The sequence below is a fragment of the Phragmites australis genome, chromosome 3 (genome assembly GCF_958298935.1).
Source record: "Phragmites australis chromosome 3, lpPhrAust1.1, whole genome shotgun sequence".
Taxonomy (NCBI): domain Eukaryota; kingdom Viridiplantae; phylum Streptophyta; class Magnoliopsida; order Poales; family Poaceae; genus Phragmites; species Phragmites australis.
This window is the reverse complement of record NC_084923.1, coordinates 48,242,450-48,261,139: the sequence shown is the minus strand read 5'-3', so window position 1 is coordinate 48,261,139 and position 18,690 is coordinate 48,242,450. Positions and strand designations below refer to the sequence as shown.

Genomic DNA, 18,690 nt, shown 5'->3' with positions numbered 1-18,690 from the left:
TGAAATTGGTGACATGTAGTTTCACTAGCCACGCCAGCCACACACCGTGATAATCTTAATAGATCCCTCATCTACATCATGTGGAATGCATCGAAGGAACGCAGTCACTATCTTTTTCAGAACTCAGTTAAACAGCCAGACGAGATAACGACACTCACTATTGCTGATATCAAGCAAAGAAGACAAACGATGTTTTTAGACAAGTGAGGCGCCCTTGTTTTAGCATACGGTTTAGCCGTCATATTGTGTTTTTTCATTTTCATATGTGACATGGTTGGTCACTCTTCTGTAACTTGAACTCTTCTTAGTTTAATTAGGCAGAGCTCCGCCACATCCGCAAAAAGAAGATTAACCAATCGATGAAGAAAAGATGGCAATTAACTTGGCTCTGATTTGCAAACTATTTTGCAGAGAAGATGGAGCTAAATATGAAAATGAAGAGAAGAAGATCGTCCCTGTTGGAGCAGAGAGATCAATCGGCGGAGGCGGATGAAATTGCCGGCGAAACAGGAGATGGAGAAAAGCAGATCGAGCTTTTTGCCCAGACTCTGAGCAACTCTGAACAGGACATGCGTGTAGAGGACTACTTGTATGTGATCCAACATTTGCAGAGCAGAATCATGCCGCTCCCATATTTGCACAGCATTGTGTTCTCCCACCACTGAGCAGAATCATGGTAAAAAAGGTCTGTAATTGATTAGGCATATTGCAAACTAGTGACATATATGATGCATTGTCGAATCCAAATACAAATCGCATATCATTTCGATGGAAAAATCATCACCATATTCACAAATCATAGCCATGTTCTTTTTTCGAAAACAAGTACGAAATCAAATAGCGGGGAAATATTCTATCGAGAGAGTCTATAAATACTCACGTCATTTTGAATTCAGACATCGAATAACTTGGATAATCTGTGTTTATTTTCCAATCAGTCCCTCTATTGAAGAGAGTTTTAATTACTTGATGTTACCGTAATAGTATATATAGTCAAACAGTGGTCAGCACCATGGAAAAAAATCAGCCAAAAACTGATAATAAACCTGATTTACTGGTCTACCGATGAACCCCGGTAGAAAAAATTACCATGTGTTATCTGTATTCTATTTGAATTTTTTTTAATCTTTTTAAATGTGTTTGAATTTTGCCTGGTGTATTTTGTTGGATTTTGATCTTGGTGCTAGAACATATCCTAATGGAAGCAACCGAGAGATATGGGGGAGTTCTGTCCCCATGTACGGGTTCTGATCGCAGGCGCAACCAACGTGTTGGTTGCGGTCCTATCTCGGGCAGCGCCATATAAATACATGAGGGAGGGGAGTCAGTAGCTATGAGATCTAGTTTTCACGTTAGATCTAATCTCCCCAACATGCCTAATCCTACCGATCCTCACGGGCGCTGCTACGAGGTGAATACCGCCACCCTTGCAGCACCTATGTCGACCACGTCTACTGGCTGCACCTAACCGGTGACCCCTTCCTCACGCTGGTCACATCTTCACCAAGCTCTGCATCACGCCAACCCACAATTTCACCGACAGTCTGCATGACATTAACTACGCCAACACATCACTTCCTCACTGTCAACTCAAGATGGCATCACCGAATTTGTGTAATTAATCATGCATCCGCTCTAATGTCTCGTGTTTGATCCTAAGGCATCATGTCAATTAGATGAGAATAAAGGTATACCATTTGGCATCAAAGCCTAACTAGCCTTAATAAAATCGAATTAAGTTTAATGATGTTGTATTATGATCAGTTGACACCAATTAGTGATCAACTAGTCTTAATTTTGATCGGTTTGATCATATTGATGATCAATTAGTCATGTATGATCAAGTTTAGGTTTAATTAATGTGAATTAGGCTCAGATTAATGCTCATGATCATGAATTTAGATTAATCTCGAGTTAATATTATCTATGCATGTTTAAGTGATGATTAGCCCTAATTAAGGTCATATTAGACCCACATGTTCATGTTTTAAGATAATTAGGCTCAGATTGAATGCTTTTGTGCATGTACATGTGTGTTTTGGGGCTCAGGTTTGGGCAAACCCGACTCAAAGTTTTGGCAAAATCAGCCTCGGTAGAGCTTATTAGGGCTTATGAAGCAATTAGAAGGAGATGATGTTGGGGAATAAAAAAACCCTAAAGTAAAATCCCCAAATCATCTCTGTATCACTCACCCTAATTTTCCCAATTCGGGAATCCTAGCCACAAAAACCCCATTCAACGCCTAGACATATAGAGAGGGGAATGCTTACTTACGTGTTCATGTTCATGTTCTTCTCGCCGTTGTCGGAACCACCGGGGGCATCTTACGTCTTCGGTCGTACGCGGATGCCTAAGTCATGGTTATGTGCCATTCCTTTCGTTGTGCATACCTTCACTGTCTCGAACACCATCGCAGAAGAGCAACGGAGCCGCGCGCAACTTCCGTCGCACACTTGCACCAGCGAGCGGATCTGCGGAAGCATCTACTCTTCTGCTTCAGCGTTCACTGCCCTCTCCCTCTCATCCATGTTTCCTCCACTCCTCTTGCTCTCTCTTCTTTCACTGGTGGCTTGTTGTTGCCGGAGTTGCCTCATGCACGCTTGCAGCTATCACCTTTCTCTCTCGGGCTGTCGCATGGAGTGGAGGGAGTGGGGATTAGGTTTAGGGTTCCAGAGGGAGTGAGCGGCGTTTTGTCCCGGCGAGAACAATAGTGAGCCGTCAATCGTGATGAACGGTTAGGATCACACGGAGATCAACGGATGTGAGCTCCGATGGTGGGTCGGGCCGGAAGAAGAGGTGGGCCGGAGTAGGAGTTTCCTGGGCCGTGCTCTCGACCGGGATGGCGTGCATGAACGGTGGCTAGGCTCTTGGGCCTCGCTCGCCCTTTTGGGCCATGTGGGTTTTTGGGCTCTTTCTATTTAATGAATTTTCCAGTAAATTCCAAATCTTTTGTTTTATGCACTGGAATTTATTAATGATAATGGCCCAAATGAACAATGTATAGCGTACAAAAATTCATGATGGTCTAAATAAATAATGTAACAAAATTCATGATTATTTCTCTACGGTGACTTTTCGAGTGAAGTTAATGCTTTTCTTTTATGCACTGGATTAATTGACTAGTATGGTCCAAATAATGATATTTTATATACCAAAATTTCTGATTTTTTCTCTAGGTAAATTGGAACCAACGGGAAAATTTATTTAGAGAATTTTGATATCTTTTTGGCTGGGGTTGCATACTGACCAACGTTGTTTGCGATCATGCACCGAATTTTACGATTATTTTTATGAAGGTCTATAATTACTTTCTGATCAATGTTGATTGTAATTATATGCTATTATGTATTTGTTAATATCTTTTTTGTCTTATGCCAAACGGTGATACAGATCAGAACTAGTTTTGCATGTTTTTAATTAGACCAACGTAGGGTTAATCTTGCGCAAATATTATTTCATGATGATTCTCTAATCTTGCTAAAAAAAATTCTCAGCTCTTAACGCTTCCTCTATTACCGTCACAATTGACGACATAGATCAACTCATAGGGAACTTCTTTCCCGCTTGGAAAGCTAAAGTGATGATTGTCTTTGGCATTTTGCACCTTAACTATGCATTCAGGTTGGACGCTTCCACTGCTCCCACCGTTGGCGTGGAAAATTACGAAGAACTAAAGAAAACTTATGATGCACTTTCTAAGAAGTGAAAACGGTCTAATCACATGTCACCTATGATAATAAGGAACTCGATCTCAGATGCCATAAGGGGAGCAATCTCTAACTCAGAGAAAGCTAAGACATACATAGCATCCGTGGATGAGCAATTCAAAGGTACCTCCAAGATTTATATAAGTACATGTAACATCGTGCATCTTAGCGTACTAATTAATAGAAAATTTCGCTGCAAATTAAAACTTTTTGTGATTACTTAAACTAATTAAAATCAAGGGATTATACTTATAGGTTTATATACATATCTGAATGTGTTAAATTGTCCAGGTATTTCAAAATGCACTAGAGTTATTTTTAAAATAATCCCTGCATTAAATTGGTTCATATGCATTGTTTTATAGTTTTTATGGTCCTTTGTGTGGAGATTTGAAATTGAATATCTCTCAATTTCAAATCTATTCTTAGATTTTGTTCAGTCCAAATTCAAATTGATATCGAATCTTTTTTATTCTAATCATCTTCAAAATCTCAAGATCCAAGTCCAAATCACAGTTTAAATATGCTTACTTGAAATTGATCCTAATCCAAAGTCAAGTCCAAATTTAAATGACTCAATTTGAATTTAAACTTAATTCATTTTTTCTATTTCCTTTTTCTTTCTCCCCGAGCCAAATCTCCCTCCCATCTCTCTGTTCTGGCCTACAGTAGCTGGCCCGGTCTCTTTTCTCCTGCACGCGTAGGCTGTCGCAACCCCACAAGACTCAACTCCTGCATCCCTGGCCCGCTCACCCCCACGCTAGCCAATCCGCCCATGTTGATCTACTCGATGTGGAGACCATTTCAAATCATTGCTCGATGCGGAGAGGTGGCTTATCAGTTGGAATTGTCTTCGTTCCTCTCCGCTGTTCACAATGTGTTCTACATCTCGCAACTGAAGAAATGCTTTCGAGTTCCAACCGAGGTCATTGATGTGGCAAATCAAGAATTGCAATCAAATCTCTCATATTGCGAGCGACCAATTCGAATCTTGGATAAAACATAACGCAAGACTCGATGACATTTCATTAAGTTCATCAAGGTCCAATGGATTAATCACACCGAAGATGAAGCAACTTTGGAGCATGAGGATAAAATCAGCTCTGAATATCCCGAACTTTTTGAGAAGTTATGAATATCATTGTAATTTTGCATATTGGAGCATCTCAAATGTCTATATTCATCACCATGTTGAATGGAAAGTTTGTTCTCAAAGGATTACACTTAGAAACCTTTCGAACCAGGAGAACATACTCCTGGCGATCTGATCATTGTTGGTCTACCAGTCTGACCGCAAGAGGTGTTTAGAACCCTAAAACTATCTATTCTCGAGCGGTTTGACTGCCCCAGGATTGCGGTCTAACCATTGGTCAGCGATCTGACTGCCAGCATAACGTCTGTCCGACCGCTAGATCCCAAAACTCTCTGTATAGATTTTAGTCCAACCACTGTTTTCGCGGTCTGACCGAGCCTAGTTGTGGTTTGACCGCCAGGTCGTGTGAGGGTGCAATGACTATCATTTCGTTCCGTCAATGAATTTTGACAAAATTCCTTTCCGTTTGTGGGAGATTCCCTTCCACTTTATCAGCATCACCTTTTTCCCTGAGTTTGCCAAATCTCGGATCAAGATTCTTTTTTTTGGGGGGCGGGGGGGGGGGGGGGGTTATCACATCTCAAGACACTAATCACTTGATTAAGCATGCATAATCATTGTGACATGTTGTTTATACATATTCAGTTGATAATTTGAGTTTTAAATGTGTTAAAAATACTTAGAGTTGGCTTAGACCTCTTTAGGAAAACCTTGAATACTTTGGAGAGAAGGAGAAAATAAAGAAGAAAGAAAAGAGGGAAAAGTTAGAAAATTTCAACAAAAGAACCCTTCTCGCAGTCTGACTGTGTCTCATCGCGATCTAACCACCAAGGAGCAGCCATGTGGGCTTGCCACATGGGTATTCTGTGGTTTGACCGATGTCCCTCATGGTCTGACCACTAGAGCGTAGCAGAAGCACCCCTTAAATGGTCGACCGGTCTCTCTCTCCCTCTCTCATCTCACTCTCTCACCCTCTCCCTCCCCAAACCCTAGAGAGGGAAGGTGAGATTCGCTCGACGCGTTCAATGATCGAAGAACTTCCCTGAGCTTCTTCCCCCTTTTCTCCCCGCCGGAGGGGTTTCCTCGTTGTTTCTTCCTCCGCGAGTTCATTCACCCCCCGGAAGTCCAATCGGTGGATCGAAGCTTCCCTAGGGGATTCCAATCCAATACAAATTTTCTCTACGCTGAGGTAAACATTCCCTACCATTTTCCCATCGTTTCCTAGCCCTAGGTGATCGTCATTTTGATTTTCGCCGTGAAACCCTGGTGAATACTAGTTCTAAATCTCATTTTTGGGGTTTTATGTGTTCAGATAGTGCATGTCATCTGAACAATTATATTTTGGCGCCCCTTGTCGTCAAAGTCGCCAAAATCCTCACCGGTGACTCCACGAAGGTGCTACCAGCAGGGACTGGCGGTCTGACCATCACTAGAGCTTGTCTCACCACCAGTAGGTCAGTTCAAAATATCTAAATTTAGGAGTCAGACCGCCGTTAGGTCTAGTTTGATCGTTGGTCAGCGGTCTGACCACCGCCATGCTTTTAGTCTAACCACCAGGGCCCTAAACTCTTTGCACATTCACGGTTTGATCGTCACTTCCACTCGGTCTGACCGCCAGCTATTCAAGGCTATGTGTACTTAGGTTACCTTGTTCGGGGTTTTAAACTTTGACACCCTAATATTTTGGCGATCTTTTGCAAATGTTTTTAAAACACAACGTTGTATCATTATCCAAGCATGCAGGACTTACATATTTTTCCATCGTTCATTTGTTTATGCAATGCATTCTTGATTCGTTTAAAGAATGTTGCGATGACAGTCAAAGCGAGTGAAGGCGACGCCAAACTACCGGGGTTTTGTGAGTGCTATGCGGTAGTATCAGGCAACCGCCAGAGCAACGAGGCAAATATCTAAGCATATTACACCCTTTTTGGTTGAATTGAATGGAGTATAAATTGATAAGTCATTGCTTAGGTATGTTTAGCGAGTCATTGTCAGGCTTATATGGGTAGAATATATGTTGAGTGCATTACTTCTGCCTTGAAATTGTTTATTATCCATAACCTTGTCCTCGGTAATATTGTTGATGTCTAACTTAAGAGTTGTTCAAAATGCTTAGAAATACATAGGTCCTCGGTAAAAGTTAAGTGATGGTTCAACCATTGTTCACGAGCTTAGAGCTTACTTATTCTTCATAATTACAATGACAATGATATGGGATCTATGAGATATGAGATGAGACGAGATGTGGGCGGTACTAGGGTTAGGTCGGGAGTGAAACCCGGATGTCATAGATCGTTTGTATCGTTTAAGTATCGTCTGTCGGTGTCGTTGGCTTTAGCACTTTACGTACAACCACATATTTGGATAATAGATGAATGAGCCGAGTAACATACACCATGATGACACTTGTCGTGTATCCCTATGACGCATAAGAAAAATAAAGGAGAAGCAAGATGGCGGGGAGCCGGAGGTGTCCGAGACACGCTCGCGGTAGCCCTGGTGCCATTGGGGTATATGCAAGTGGATAGTTTTGGGTATGACAAAGGTTGTCTCGGAGGCCAAGAGGATGGACTCGGGTCATGTGGTTAAAGTTGTACCCCTGCAAGGTGTAAGAATAATTTGAATTGCCGTGCTCTCGGTCATGAGCATGCTTCTATCCATCAGTATCAGTCATAGAGTTTCTAAATTTTGGGATATGACATAGTATGTTAGGTTTGGTTATTAAGGATTATTGATTATATGAGATGGTTCCTTTTATATTTATGTGTATGTTGATGTTGCAGGATAGATGTGCTTTGAGTTAAGTATAGATGCGCTTTGAGTTAAGTATAGATGCTCACATATAGATAACAAAAGAAAGTTGAAGTTGAAGCCGATAAATCACTTTCATTGGTATTAGACATCGGCTTCATTCTTCATCTTAATAATATTTTCATGTTCCTTCCATCATGAGGAACCTACTTTTAGGTTCTTCGTTGGATGATTATGATTATTAATGTAATTTTGAGGACAATAAGTGTATCATTAAATTCAAAAAAAAAAATTCAGTCTTGCTTCCTCTAAATGAATTCTTGATATCTCTAAATGTCTATAATGTAAATAATAAAACTTATTCGAAACCATGTCGATATCTATTTGGCCAGGTTTTGAGGGGGACAATAGAGCATCTCATTAAGAAAATGATTATCCACCCTTTAGATTTATCTAATTCTAGCTATTGCATAAATTGGGGGGGGGGGGGGCTATTGAGGTTTTTGAAATTCTTAATGAAGCACCTAACGATGAGCCTCAACAATCCCAATAGATCCTAACTCATATAAATAACATTTGCCTGAGTGACTTAATGCCATGAAGGATCAATTGAAGTCTTTAAACGATAATGGTGAATAAGACTCGGTAGAAACTCCCAACTGAGGAAAAAAAAGTAGGTTGTAAATAGATTTATAAAACAAAACATGACTTTAAGGGAAATATCGAAATGCTCAAAGAGAAAAGATTAATTATAATAAAACTCAATTAATGATTCTTCTCATTTTAAGTAAAGTTTAAAAGGAAAATTTCATCATCTTAATCATAAGAATGATCTCGGTGAAGCTTTTATGTTCTTTGTATTGATGTTCACCAAGATAGGTCCAAAGGTATACATGGACAGAGTGTTGAAGAAATATAATATGTATAAGTGCTCTACCCCTTCTGCTCCTACTGTTAAGGGCAATACATTTATGACATTTTAATATGTTGTCCAATGAACCATTATGAAATTGTTAAGATAAAGTACCCCTAATGTTTCCGCTGTAAGAAATATTATGTACGCACCCTGATTTAGTTTTTCATAACCGAAATACTTGATAGATATCAGTCAAATCCAGGATCGAATCACTGGAAAGCTGTCGAGAAAGTTCTTCGCTATTTGCAAGGTATAAGTACTACATGCTCATGTTTAAGAATCTGTTTGCGATGTATGTGGATACTAAGAAATTCACGATATATTATATCCACACTGTCGGAGGGTGAACTCCTCAAGCGGGAATCCGGAGGAACCCCTTTGAGATTCGACCGGGGGGGGGGGTGATTCTGAACCCGCTTCGTAGGTGAAGTAAATGGGAATAAATGAGATGCAGATGGAGTGGAATGATTGGATGCAGGAAGGAGTAAATACTCAGAGGATTTTTAGACAGGTTCGGGCCGCACTGAGCGTAACACCCTACTCCTGTGTGTATGCTATAAATGCTCTAAGAATGTCTCTCTGGGGGTTTGCTGTGTTACACGAATATTTGTCGGAGTCTAGAGCTTCGTGCTTCTTGTTCTTCTATTGATCCAATCCTCTGTCCTATGTGTCTTCCGTGTTTCGGTTGTGTGTCAAGGACTCGATCGATCTCCCATTCTCCGGGGAGCCCACCCCTCCTTTATACCCGTCGGGACGGTAGCGTGCCCAGAAAGGATGGTGTGAGTTCCACAGCGCCATAAATGGAAAGCAACCATCATGGACTACTGCGTGAGGTGACGGGGATGGTTGAAAACGTGCCCCCGTCCGGTCTTGTTCGTCATCATTCAGCTTTCCGGCGGGTGCTGCAGAGAGGGCCCACCGGGCAGCCACCGAGCAGCCCCGCGTGCCCTCCCGATCAGAGCAGGACTGACACAGCAGGACGGCAGGCGGTGTGCCTCGAGCTCTACGATGTTATCCCGAGGCGCGCCGGATGACGCTCGATGGGACCCGTGCATTAAATATCTCCATGCCTCCCTGTCAGGCCGTGGCAGAGACTGACAACAGGCGTGGGGAGAGTGGTTGGAAGTGACAGGCCACGCGCCCTCTTAAATGCAGCATCGGGTCTCTCACCAGTTGACACCTCACTGTTGAGCCTCTGTGGGGACCACCGGCGAAGGACTTCTCAGGCCCTCGGGGAACTGTGAGTGCTCGGGGACTACTATTCATAGCCCCGAGCACTCTCTCCAGGACATGCCCTCTCTGGGTCCTCGGGGAACCGAGTGCTCGGGGGGCCACTATTCACGACCCCGAGCACTCTCTTCCCGGAACTGACTGCTCGGGTCCTCGGGGAACCGAGTGCTCGGGGGCCACTGTTCGCGGCCCCGAGCACTCTCTCCCGGAACTTAGCTTTTCTTGTTATCGGGGAACTTGGGTGCTCGAGGACCATTGTGCATAGCCCCGAGCACCCTCTTCCTGGTACTTGGTCTTCTCGTGTCATCGGAGAACTCGGGTACTCGGAGACCACTGTTCATGGCCCCGAGCACCCTCTCTCGGAACTTGATCTTCTCGGACCTCGGGGAGATAACCCCTGAGGGAGGGCGCCACGTGGCACTCCGCTGTTCTGGCCTCGGGACTCGGGGACCCCCGGTTCCCGTGTCACCGACACACACCCTCGCCAAAGGAGCTATCTCGTAAAAAAGTTCCAAACAGACACTTACGACACTGTCAACAATGTAAGCTGAGTTTGTAGCATATTATAAGGCTACCATATATTTTGTATGACTAAAGAACTTATGTTATCCCAGAATTAAGAAAGATAGATAATATTACAAAACCACTTATGTTCTACTTAGTTTTTTAATGAGTAACAATGGTGTTCTCAAACACATCGACAATAAGTATCGTATTGTGAAAGATAAAATCAAGAATCAAACCATCAACGTTAAGCATATAAATACTGAGTTAATGCTTACGACGTTGCTGATTAATGGCTTACCACACTATATTTTTCGTGATCATGTTACCATCATAGGGTTATTGAAAAGTCTATGATTCTAGATAAGAGGATCATAAAACAATCCAACTTCTATTAAGCACAATGAATATCCATTTCGAGATAAAGTAGTATGCTATATGTTTTGGGGTTTCAGTGGCGCTTCATTAGCCGTTGTAACGTTTTTCCTTGGTGTGCTATTTCATTGAGAGTGAGCTTAAGATATTAGCATTACGATTAAGAGGGAGAATATTGGATATTGATCTTGGCTCTAGAACATATCCTAACGAAAGCAACTGAGAGATAAGGGGGAGCTTCGTCCTCACCTACGCGTCCTAATCGGGGGCGCAACCAACGTGTTGGTTGCAGTCCCATCTCGAGCAACATCATATAAATACATGAGGGTAGAGGAGTTGGTAGCTATGAGATCCAATTTTCACGTTAGACCTAACTCCCCCCTATCCCTAACTCTACTGATCCTCACAGGCGCTGCTACTAGGTGAAGACCGCCACCCTTGCAGCACCTACATCGATCATGTCTACTGGCTGCACCTAGCCGGTGACCCCTTCCTCATACCGACCACATCTTCAGCAAGCTATGCATCACGCCGGCGATAACTTCACCGACGGTTTGCACGGTATCAACTATGCTAACACATCACTTCTTCACTATCAACTAAGATGACGTCACCGAATTCGGGTAAACAATCATACTTCTGCTCTAATATCTCGTGTTTGATCATAGGGCTAGCATCATGCCAATTAGATAAGAATTAAGGTACAACCTATTTGATATATCTGATAACTCATATTTATCGATGATTTTCAGTAAAATTTATTTATCGATAAAAAAAACCCTGGTCAGCACCAACACATAAGACTCTATTAATCCTGTGCGCGCGCGAGAGGAGAGAGTTCATTGCAAATACGTCGGAAGATAGTCGACGTACACGTACGTACGTTGATCTCTTGCAGGGCACACCGCTCCGACATATAAAGGGCAAATTCCTGTCCGAATACTAACGCATCCGAAAAAAAGCGGAGAATTGCTCGGTGCATGCCATGCCGATCATCAGCCCTGTCGCTGACTACGGCGTCCTCGCCGGCCATCCCCTCGCGGCCGAAGCCGGCGCTGCTCACCAGCCGGCAAGCTACGACGCGTCGCTCTTCGATCATCCCGCGGCGACCACCTACGTCGCGGGCAGGACGGCTCCGAGCTCCCTCCCGTCTTTCCCATCGACGGTCACCTCCTCTTGGGCGTCCAACTCCGCGCCCTCGCCGCTGTACCAGCAGCGTCCATGGCAGCAGCAGCAACCCGCTGCTCCGGGTTCCTTCTCCTTCCTTGGCAATCACGAGCTTCAAAGCGGCTATGACAATCTCTCCACTATGATCGCCAACTTCTCTCCGCCGCAATCTGCCCCGGCGCCCTTCGCGCAACCGGCCGTGCCCCCGCAGCCAAAGTGGCAGATGCAGCCGGCGATGCAAGCACACCCAAGCCAGGCGATGGCCGCCGCTCCAGTACTAGAAGCGGTGCCTCTCGCCGTCGTGCCCGCCACTGTAACTACAGGTCATCCTGTACGTGCAGACACGCGGACCGGACAAGCTGCTAAGCCGGCTCCTCGGCGCCGCGGCCGGCCTCCCAAAATCACTACCGCCTCCTCAAATCCTGCCACCGCCCGCACCAATCGAGCAGCACCGCGGAGGACAGCTTCCGTCATCAACTCAGCAGCGACGTCCGGTCAAGTCCAGCAACCTGCAGAGCAGCCAGCCAATGCCGTCGCGGTGGCCGCCACCGACGAGACGGCTCCGTGCACCAACCCAACGGCATTGCCCCACCAAGAACAACGCCAACTGCAATCAACCAGCAACAGCCCAAGCACAGGGAGTAATGAAGCTGCTATCGGGGAAGAGGTAAACGTGTCATACGCAGACACGTCCGCCACAGGCGTGCGGTTCCATCCGACGAAGGAGGAGATCATCAGCTACCTCGAGATGAAGTACCATGGCAGCAAGATGCCCGTCGACTTCATCAAAGATTTCGACGTCTACCAAGCACACCCAGAGACAGTCAAAGGCGAGCTTAATATAAGTCCAGCCGCTCTAATTATAGGAAGATGAATGTATGAATATCAAAATCTCGAGCACCTTAATTTTTGGCAGATACGTGCGGGGAGGACGTGGACGGGTGCTGGTACGTGTTCTCGCCGAGGGACCGGCGGTACGGGAAGGGCCTCCGGCCGGCGCGGTCCGTCGGCCAGAAGAAGCTGGGTTTCTGGAAATCCAACACCAAGGAGACTGATATACGCGTCGATGGCAAAGCCGATGGCGCGGTGATAGGGAAGGTGACGGCGCTCACCTTCCACCTCGGCAAACAGCCCAAGGGGAAGCAGACGCCATGGAGGATGAAGGAGTACTCCATCCCGGGGAACCGGTACATGCCTGACGGCTCACTTATGCTGGTAAAGACTAACGAAATACTTCATCATAAACTTCCAATTCTAAGTTTTAAAGGCCTGTCTGACATTATTTCAAGAAAAATATGCAATTGTGATTCTAGCTTGTTGGCGAGTGTAAAATCCGGGGAAATTTGATTATACGTCTTAAAGTTGGTACGATTTTGATAATATGTCCAAACCAGTTTGTAACAAAGTTTACTATTCACCTCTCTTACCTAATATGAAATTTTGTTATAATTTTTTTTATTGGACATATGATTAAAGTATGATCAACTTTGAATATATTATCAAAGGTTGACCAACTTTAAAACATTTAATCAATTTTAGTAGGTTGATCACGTTTCATCAACAGCTTAAACTTTAACATCGGCTAACGTGTAAATTTTTTTACTGCAGCTAGATGATTGGGTGCTTTGCAAAATATTTTGTAAAGGACGACGTATAGATAAAAATGAACAGATCATCCCTGTTGAACAGAGAGATCAATCTGGGGACCCGGATGAGGACGCCGGCGAAGCGGGAGATGCAGATGAGCAGATGGTGCCTGTTGACCAGATCCTGAGTAACTCTGAACAAGACCTGTGTGTAGAGGACTACATTGTATGCGATCCAACATTAGCAGGGCTGAATCTTACTGCAAACTGAAGATTTCATCAGGGATTAGACTGCGTTGCGTTAGGCATTTTGCACCGACAAGCATAACCCCCTGTTATGCACAGATAGTTACTAGGGTCCTGTAATATTAACTTAGGAATGAAGTGGCATGTCTTAATTCATCCGTGTGGAAGGCGTTGAGATGTAGGATTGTACAATGGTGTACACTCTGTGCTGTATGTGCCATTGCTGATTGGGCTTTCCTCCGCCCTGCTACAGTTATTTATTTATTTATTTATTTTAGGTCAAATAGCTTCGTTCATTAACTGATAGCATAATTACAATCTAGCTCTAGACAATCACGGACTGATGAGTCTGCTTTAGAATGCCATACGCCCTTGTCAATAACCGTGAAACCTGTTTTGCGTAAGTATGTGTAGATTTATTACATGATGGCTAGAGTAGATCAATTGAAAAGAAGAACATCTCAAACTAAGCTCTCTGATACCTTCTAAAATCGGTGAGATCTCTAATAGTTGACGTGCCGGATTTTTCCATAGATCAATCAAAACATTATTGTCTGTTTCCATTATCACATTACGATCAACTCTCTAAATTGCATATGTTAACACATCCATACAAGCATATGCTTCCATCGATAGAGCATTCAAGGATGTTTGTACTATAAAGCACCCCCACCACCAAAGTGACCGTGCTCGTTATCTAAAACCCCGGTAGCTCATGTATTATCATTGGCAAAGAAAGCACCATCAACACTGCACTTCTGGTGGCAATAAACTTTGCTTTTTTTAAGGCAACCATCAGGATCAAGAGTTTTGTAGAATATGAGGCAGCCCAACCCAAACTGTCAGGAGTTTAGCTGCAGAGAAAGATACTTTCAGTGCCATGTAAAAACAACCAACATTACCATGTAGAGAAACCGCAATATCTATGCGGGGATTTGGGTATGGTGGCTACTACCGGAATCGGCTCTTTTGCCGGCGAACAATACCCATGACGTACCTCTGTGAACAGTGCCCACAAACAGTGGTTTCGTGAACAGCTACACAAACTGTAATTTCGTGCGTAGTGTTTTACAAACAGTAATCTCATAGTCACGACACTAGAACCGGTTCTGGCTACTACCTAGGTCAAAGGGAAGGGGAGATCAGGGAAACAGCCAAATTGTTTTGAAGTACTACTGTATGAAAATTTTTGGCTCAGCATATGAGGCGATTTTTTTGTTTTTATATTTCAAAAATAAAAATTTATAAAAATAGATGCCTATCAGAACATTTTTGCTTTTGAAAAAAATGAATTTTTTTGTCTTTGTTTGTAAGTTTTTAAATGTACATCTATTTTTGCAGTTTTTATTTTCGAAATAAAAAATAAAAAATCCACGTGAGACTGTGAGAGCAACAAAAGAAGGTCCGCTGATTTCTGGGCCGGGCCATGGGCTTCGACTCATCCAGCCCATGGAGGCATGGACACATCGAGTTCCATGACCAAACCCCAACCAAGAACTAGCGAGAGAGGGAGAGAGGACCCCGAGGAAGAGGAAGAGGAAGAGAGCGAGCAGAGAGGAGAGCGAGCGGGGAAGGAAGATGAAGGTCCGCGCGTCGGTGAAGCGGCTGTGCGGGTTCTGCAGGGTGGTGAAGCGCCGGGGCATCGTCTTCATCCACTGCACCGCCAACACCAAGCACAAGCAGCGCCAGGGCTTCTCCACCATCGCCGAAGCCGCCGCCTCGTGCCTGCACCTGCCGCCGCCACTGCCCTCCAGCGGCTCCGCCTCCGCTGCGGTGTTCGCTGAGTAAGACGACCCCTACGATTTCCTTCTTTTAAAAAAAATACCCCTGTTGTTATAGAGCAGTTCCCGAGTGTCCAAGGCTCCACTGATTGGTGATTAGTGGACGGATGAGGGTTCTAAATTAGAGGTGCAGGTCGGATTTGCTCTGTATCTTTACTCCTAATGAGGCATAGTTGACCATAGTTCTGTTAGACATCGAGGTGACCAGGATTGAACCTTTTTTCTAAGTATCCTGTCACATGGTTCCTACCTAGGACGTCTAAATGCCCTACAAACAAGTCATTTTGGTGTTTTACACGTGACCAAAATTATCAGTTATTAGTCTCTCTTTAGATGTCACTATGTCAGTGGGGAAGATGTACCTGACCAATAGTTTGTACTTCAATGACGTATGATCCAACTAAATATCTGTTAAAAAGCTCTGCCATTGTAATCCCTTTATGAGGTTATGAGCCTTCCTCGGCATGTCGAATCTTTTAATTTTTCGTCAGTCATCATCTGTTGCAGTGCTTATTGCAGCAAAAGGTGGCATTCCGAGATCTCATGTAGCCCCTTACTGATTGAGTTACACCCCTTGTGGCATGGGGTAAAGCATCGGGTCTTCCTTTGCATTTTGTATGACCTTGTGTTTGTAAGCTGAAATTACCTGTACACCGTGTTGGATGTTTACCTATTGTCTTGGCTAAGTGATTCCATGTGATGCTCATTCTTTGGAGCTATCAGGATCTTGATTATGTACCTGCCCCCAAGTTCCTTTGTTATTCTAATTTGTACGATGATCACCTTATTCAGATAAGGTACTTTGAAAGGCTTAAAGAGAGTAAAACTTTAGTCAAGATAACTGGATAGCTTGGTGTATTTCCTTAGAGAGTTTGGCTTGTCTATGTTATGCACGTTTCTGTTTGAGGAAACTAATGCGCCACTCTGTTTGGTTTGATGTCTTGTGTTCTTGGTCAACAAATTGTTCTGTGCAATATCATGTTAAATATCATGTTACCAAACTTGACATTAGTTTTTCTGATCTATGTTTTGTAGGGCTTCGAAGGTGGCCACGCAAGAGATGTCTATGAAGTTTAATTGGCCTCTGGGTTTAGCTGCCCTGTTGAAGAATGGTGAAAAGTAATGCATCTGCTCTACTATTCCCCAACATTTGTTCTAGAAATCAAGTGAATCTTCCAGTCCGTCGTAAAAATACCAAGCTGTACCATCAGCATGTACTTGCAGTCACTACTCATCAGTTGAATTGGTCTTTTAGTGGAATATAATATGAGCATATATTGTTACTCTCTTCCCTCAATATTTTTGGTTGTTCTATATTTAACTATTTCACTCTGGAGGAAATCGCATTGGAAGAACGCTGATACGCTTGACTGATCTGCTGGGTTCACCAATTTCTTGGTTAATGGCACCAAAATTCCCCAATGTTTATGTTTGATGTCAATATCTTGCCTCACAATCAAGGATAGGCAGAAATCAAGGAATGTTTGTAGATGATATTTCTTCTTCTCCTTTCTGTCAACTTGCTCGTGCTACCTTACGATTGCCTGGCCAACAAATTGTCTCATTCCGAGGAGAAAGACTGCATAAACACCAGGTAGCTCGCCATGACAGTATGCAACCTCCTATAAACAAAAGGGCATGACGAGAATCCTGTATCTGTGCTCAATAATCAATATGCCATTGGCAGAAGAAGGATCATCCAGAATGAACACAGAGCACCAAGGTTAGAATCATATGGACCAGTTCTCCAGCCTTCAGATTCAGGATGTTAAGATAGTAAATCCGATAGAGATACCCGATAGTTGCAGACTCACCTATAGACATCGGTCAGCATTAAGGATTAGTATAAAATCATTTGCCATTATACTAGTGAACGTAATTAGAATTGACAAGCGACGCCATGGAATTCCACAACAAACTGAATGTAATCTCGAGTGTTGATAAATGGATTAGAAAAGACACATAATGCTCCATACCCAACAACGGAAAAAACTGGTTCAGCAGGACCAAATCATATAAAACAATATCAACTATTGTATCCTGATATTGTCGCATGGAGCCTGATACTATTGACTGTCAGAACAAAAAATGTTGGAACAATAAAATGAATACACAAAACCCAACTACATGCACCAAAACTTAAACGTGTTACTAAGTTCCGCTGAGGGGACACACCAGTGAATTATCTACAAGTATGCATCTGATTGAACAAATGCATAATGAACTAACAAAAGGATCATCATCCAAAACTTAACTCGCAAGTCGCAAGCAAGCACATGTAGACAGCAAACAAATACCTGGGCCACTCAAATTCCTCATCCTAGTTGGTACAAAATGGCAATGCACACTGAATTGAACACTGACCATCAACATACCAACTTCATTCTGCCCAATCCTTTCTACTATATGATCACACATATCAAGCTACCCAAAACAGGCACTCCCCGCGAGTAATAAATATCACGGCCATGCCACTCTAACTACACAGCACCAATTGAAACTTAGTAACAAGTGCACATGAACACATTTCCCTTGTCTCTGTAGACATAAATATAGACATAAAAGAAAAGCACACAAGAAACAATGCACACCTAAAGGATCTTGTTAAGCACATACCTACTCAATTGATTGTCACTGAATAACAACACATAGTAATTAGTAAAACTGGATGAAACATAGCATAGCATAGCACAGCACAAGCAGCACGTTCCCTCTCGTTACTCTTCTCAGATACATGCGGTCGCAGAGGCAGTACGCCCGGTCGCTCAGTCGCTGGAGCCGGGGCCAGGGGTCTTAGACCCGAGGCCGTACTTCTCCTGGAGCCTCGTGATCTCGTCCTCCTTCTTCTTGACGTCGGACTTCTTGGACATCTTGGCGGGCTGGTAGTACAGCACGATGAGGTAGCGGTTGGCGACGTTGAACCCGGAGAGGTGGTCGACGGCGTTCTTGGCGTCGTAGATGTCCTCGTAGACGACGTAGGCGGTGCCGCGCGTGTCCTTGCCATTGCCCAGCCGGATCTGCCGGATCGCGCCGTACTTGCCGAAGATGTCGTACATCTCCTCGCTCGAGATGTTGAACGGCAGGTTCCGCACGTACAGCACCCGGTTCACCTCCGGCGGGAGACGCGCGTTCCCCTTACGCAAGCTCACCGCTGCCATCGCTGCCCCGCCGAGCTCGCTCGCTCGCTTCCTCCCTTCCTGCCTCCTCCGCCTAGGGTTTGAGGATTTGGGGGTGGTTTGCTCGCTGCGTGTAGCCACCTATCGCTCTCGCGTCTTCTTTGGGGTATCTCTCACCGACATGTGGCCCTCGAAAGCGTAGCTGGGCCCGCATG

The 18,690-nt window shown here is 44.1% G+C and overlaps 2 protein-coding genes across 2 annotated transcripts; one reads left to right on the top strand and one right to left on the bottom strand.

Moving 5' to 3' along the window:
• Positions 1-15,043: 15,043 nt before the first annotated feature.
• LOC133913622 (uncharacterized) lies at positions 15,044-16,642 on the top strand. The gene is made up of 2 exons (XM_062356820.1): positions 15,044-15,362; positions 16,395-16,642. Exons 1-2 carry the CDS (start codon positions 15,157-15,159, stop codon positions 16,480-16,482), a joined length of 294 nt encoding a protein of 97 aa, XP_062212804.1. The 5' UTR covers positions 15,044-15,156; the 3' UTR covers positions 16,483-16,642.
• Positions 16,643-17,711: 1,069 nt separating this feature from the next.
• Positions 17,712-18,627, bottom strand: LOC133913621 (splicing factor 3B subunit 6-like protein). Its single transcript, XM_062356819.1, has one exon. It carries the CDS (start codon positions 18,515-18,517, stop codon positions 18,125-18,127), a length of 393 nt encoding a protein of 130 aa, XP_062212803.1. The 5' UTR covers positions 18,518-18,627; the 3' UTR covers positions 17,712-18,124.
• Between the last annotated feature and the right edge of the window lie 63 nt (positions 18,628-18,690).

What these genes read in the sequence shown, in the direction of transcription:
- LOC133913622 (XM_062356820.1), top strand. Translation starts at nt 15,157, where the DNA reads ATGAAGGTCCGCGCGTCGGTGAAGCGGCTGTGCGGGTTCTGCAGGGTG. An exon ending in TCCGCTGCGGTGTTCGCTGA is followed by an intron (nt 15,363 to 16,394) that starts GTAAGACGACCC and finishes TATGTTTTGTAG; the next exon opens with GGCTTCGAAGGTGGCCACGC.
- LOC133913621 (XM_062356819.1), bottom strand. Translation starts at nt 18,517, where the DNA reads ATGGCAGCGGTGAGCTTGCGTAAGGGGAACGCGCGTCTCCCGCCGGAG.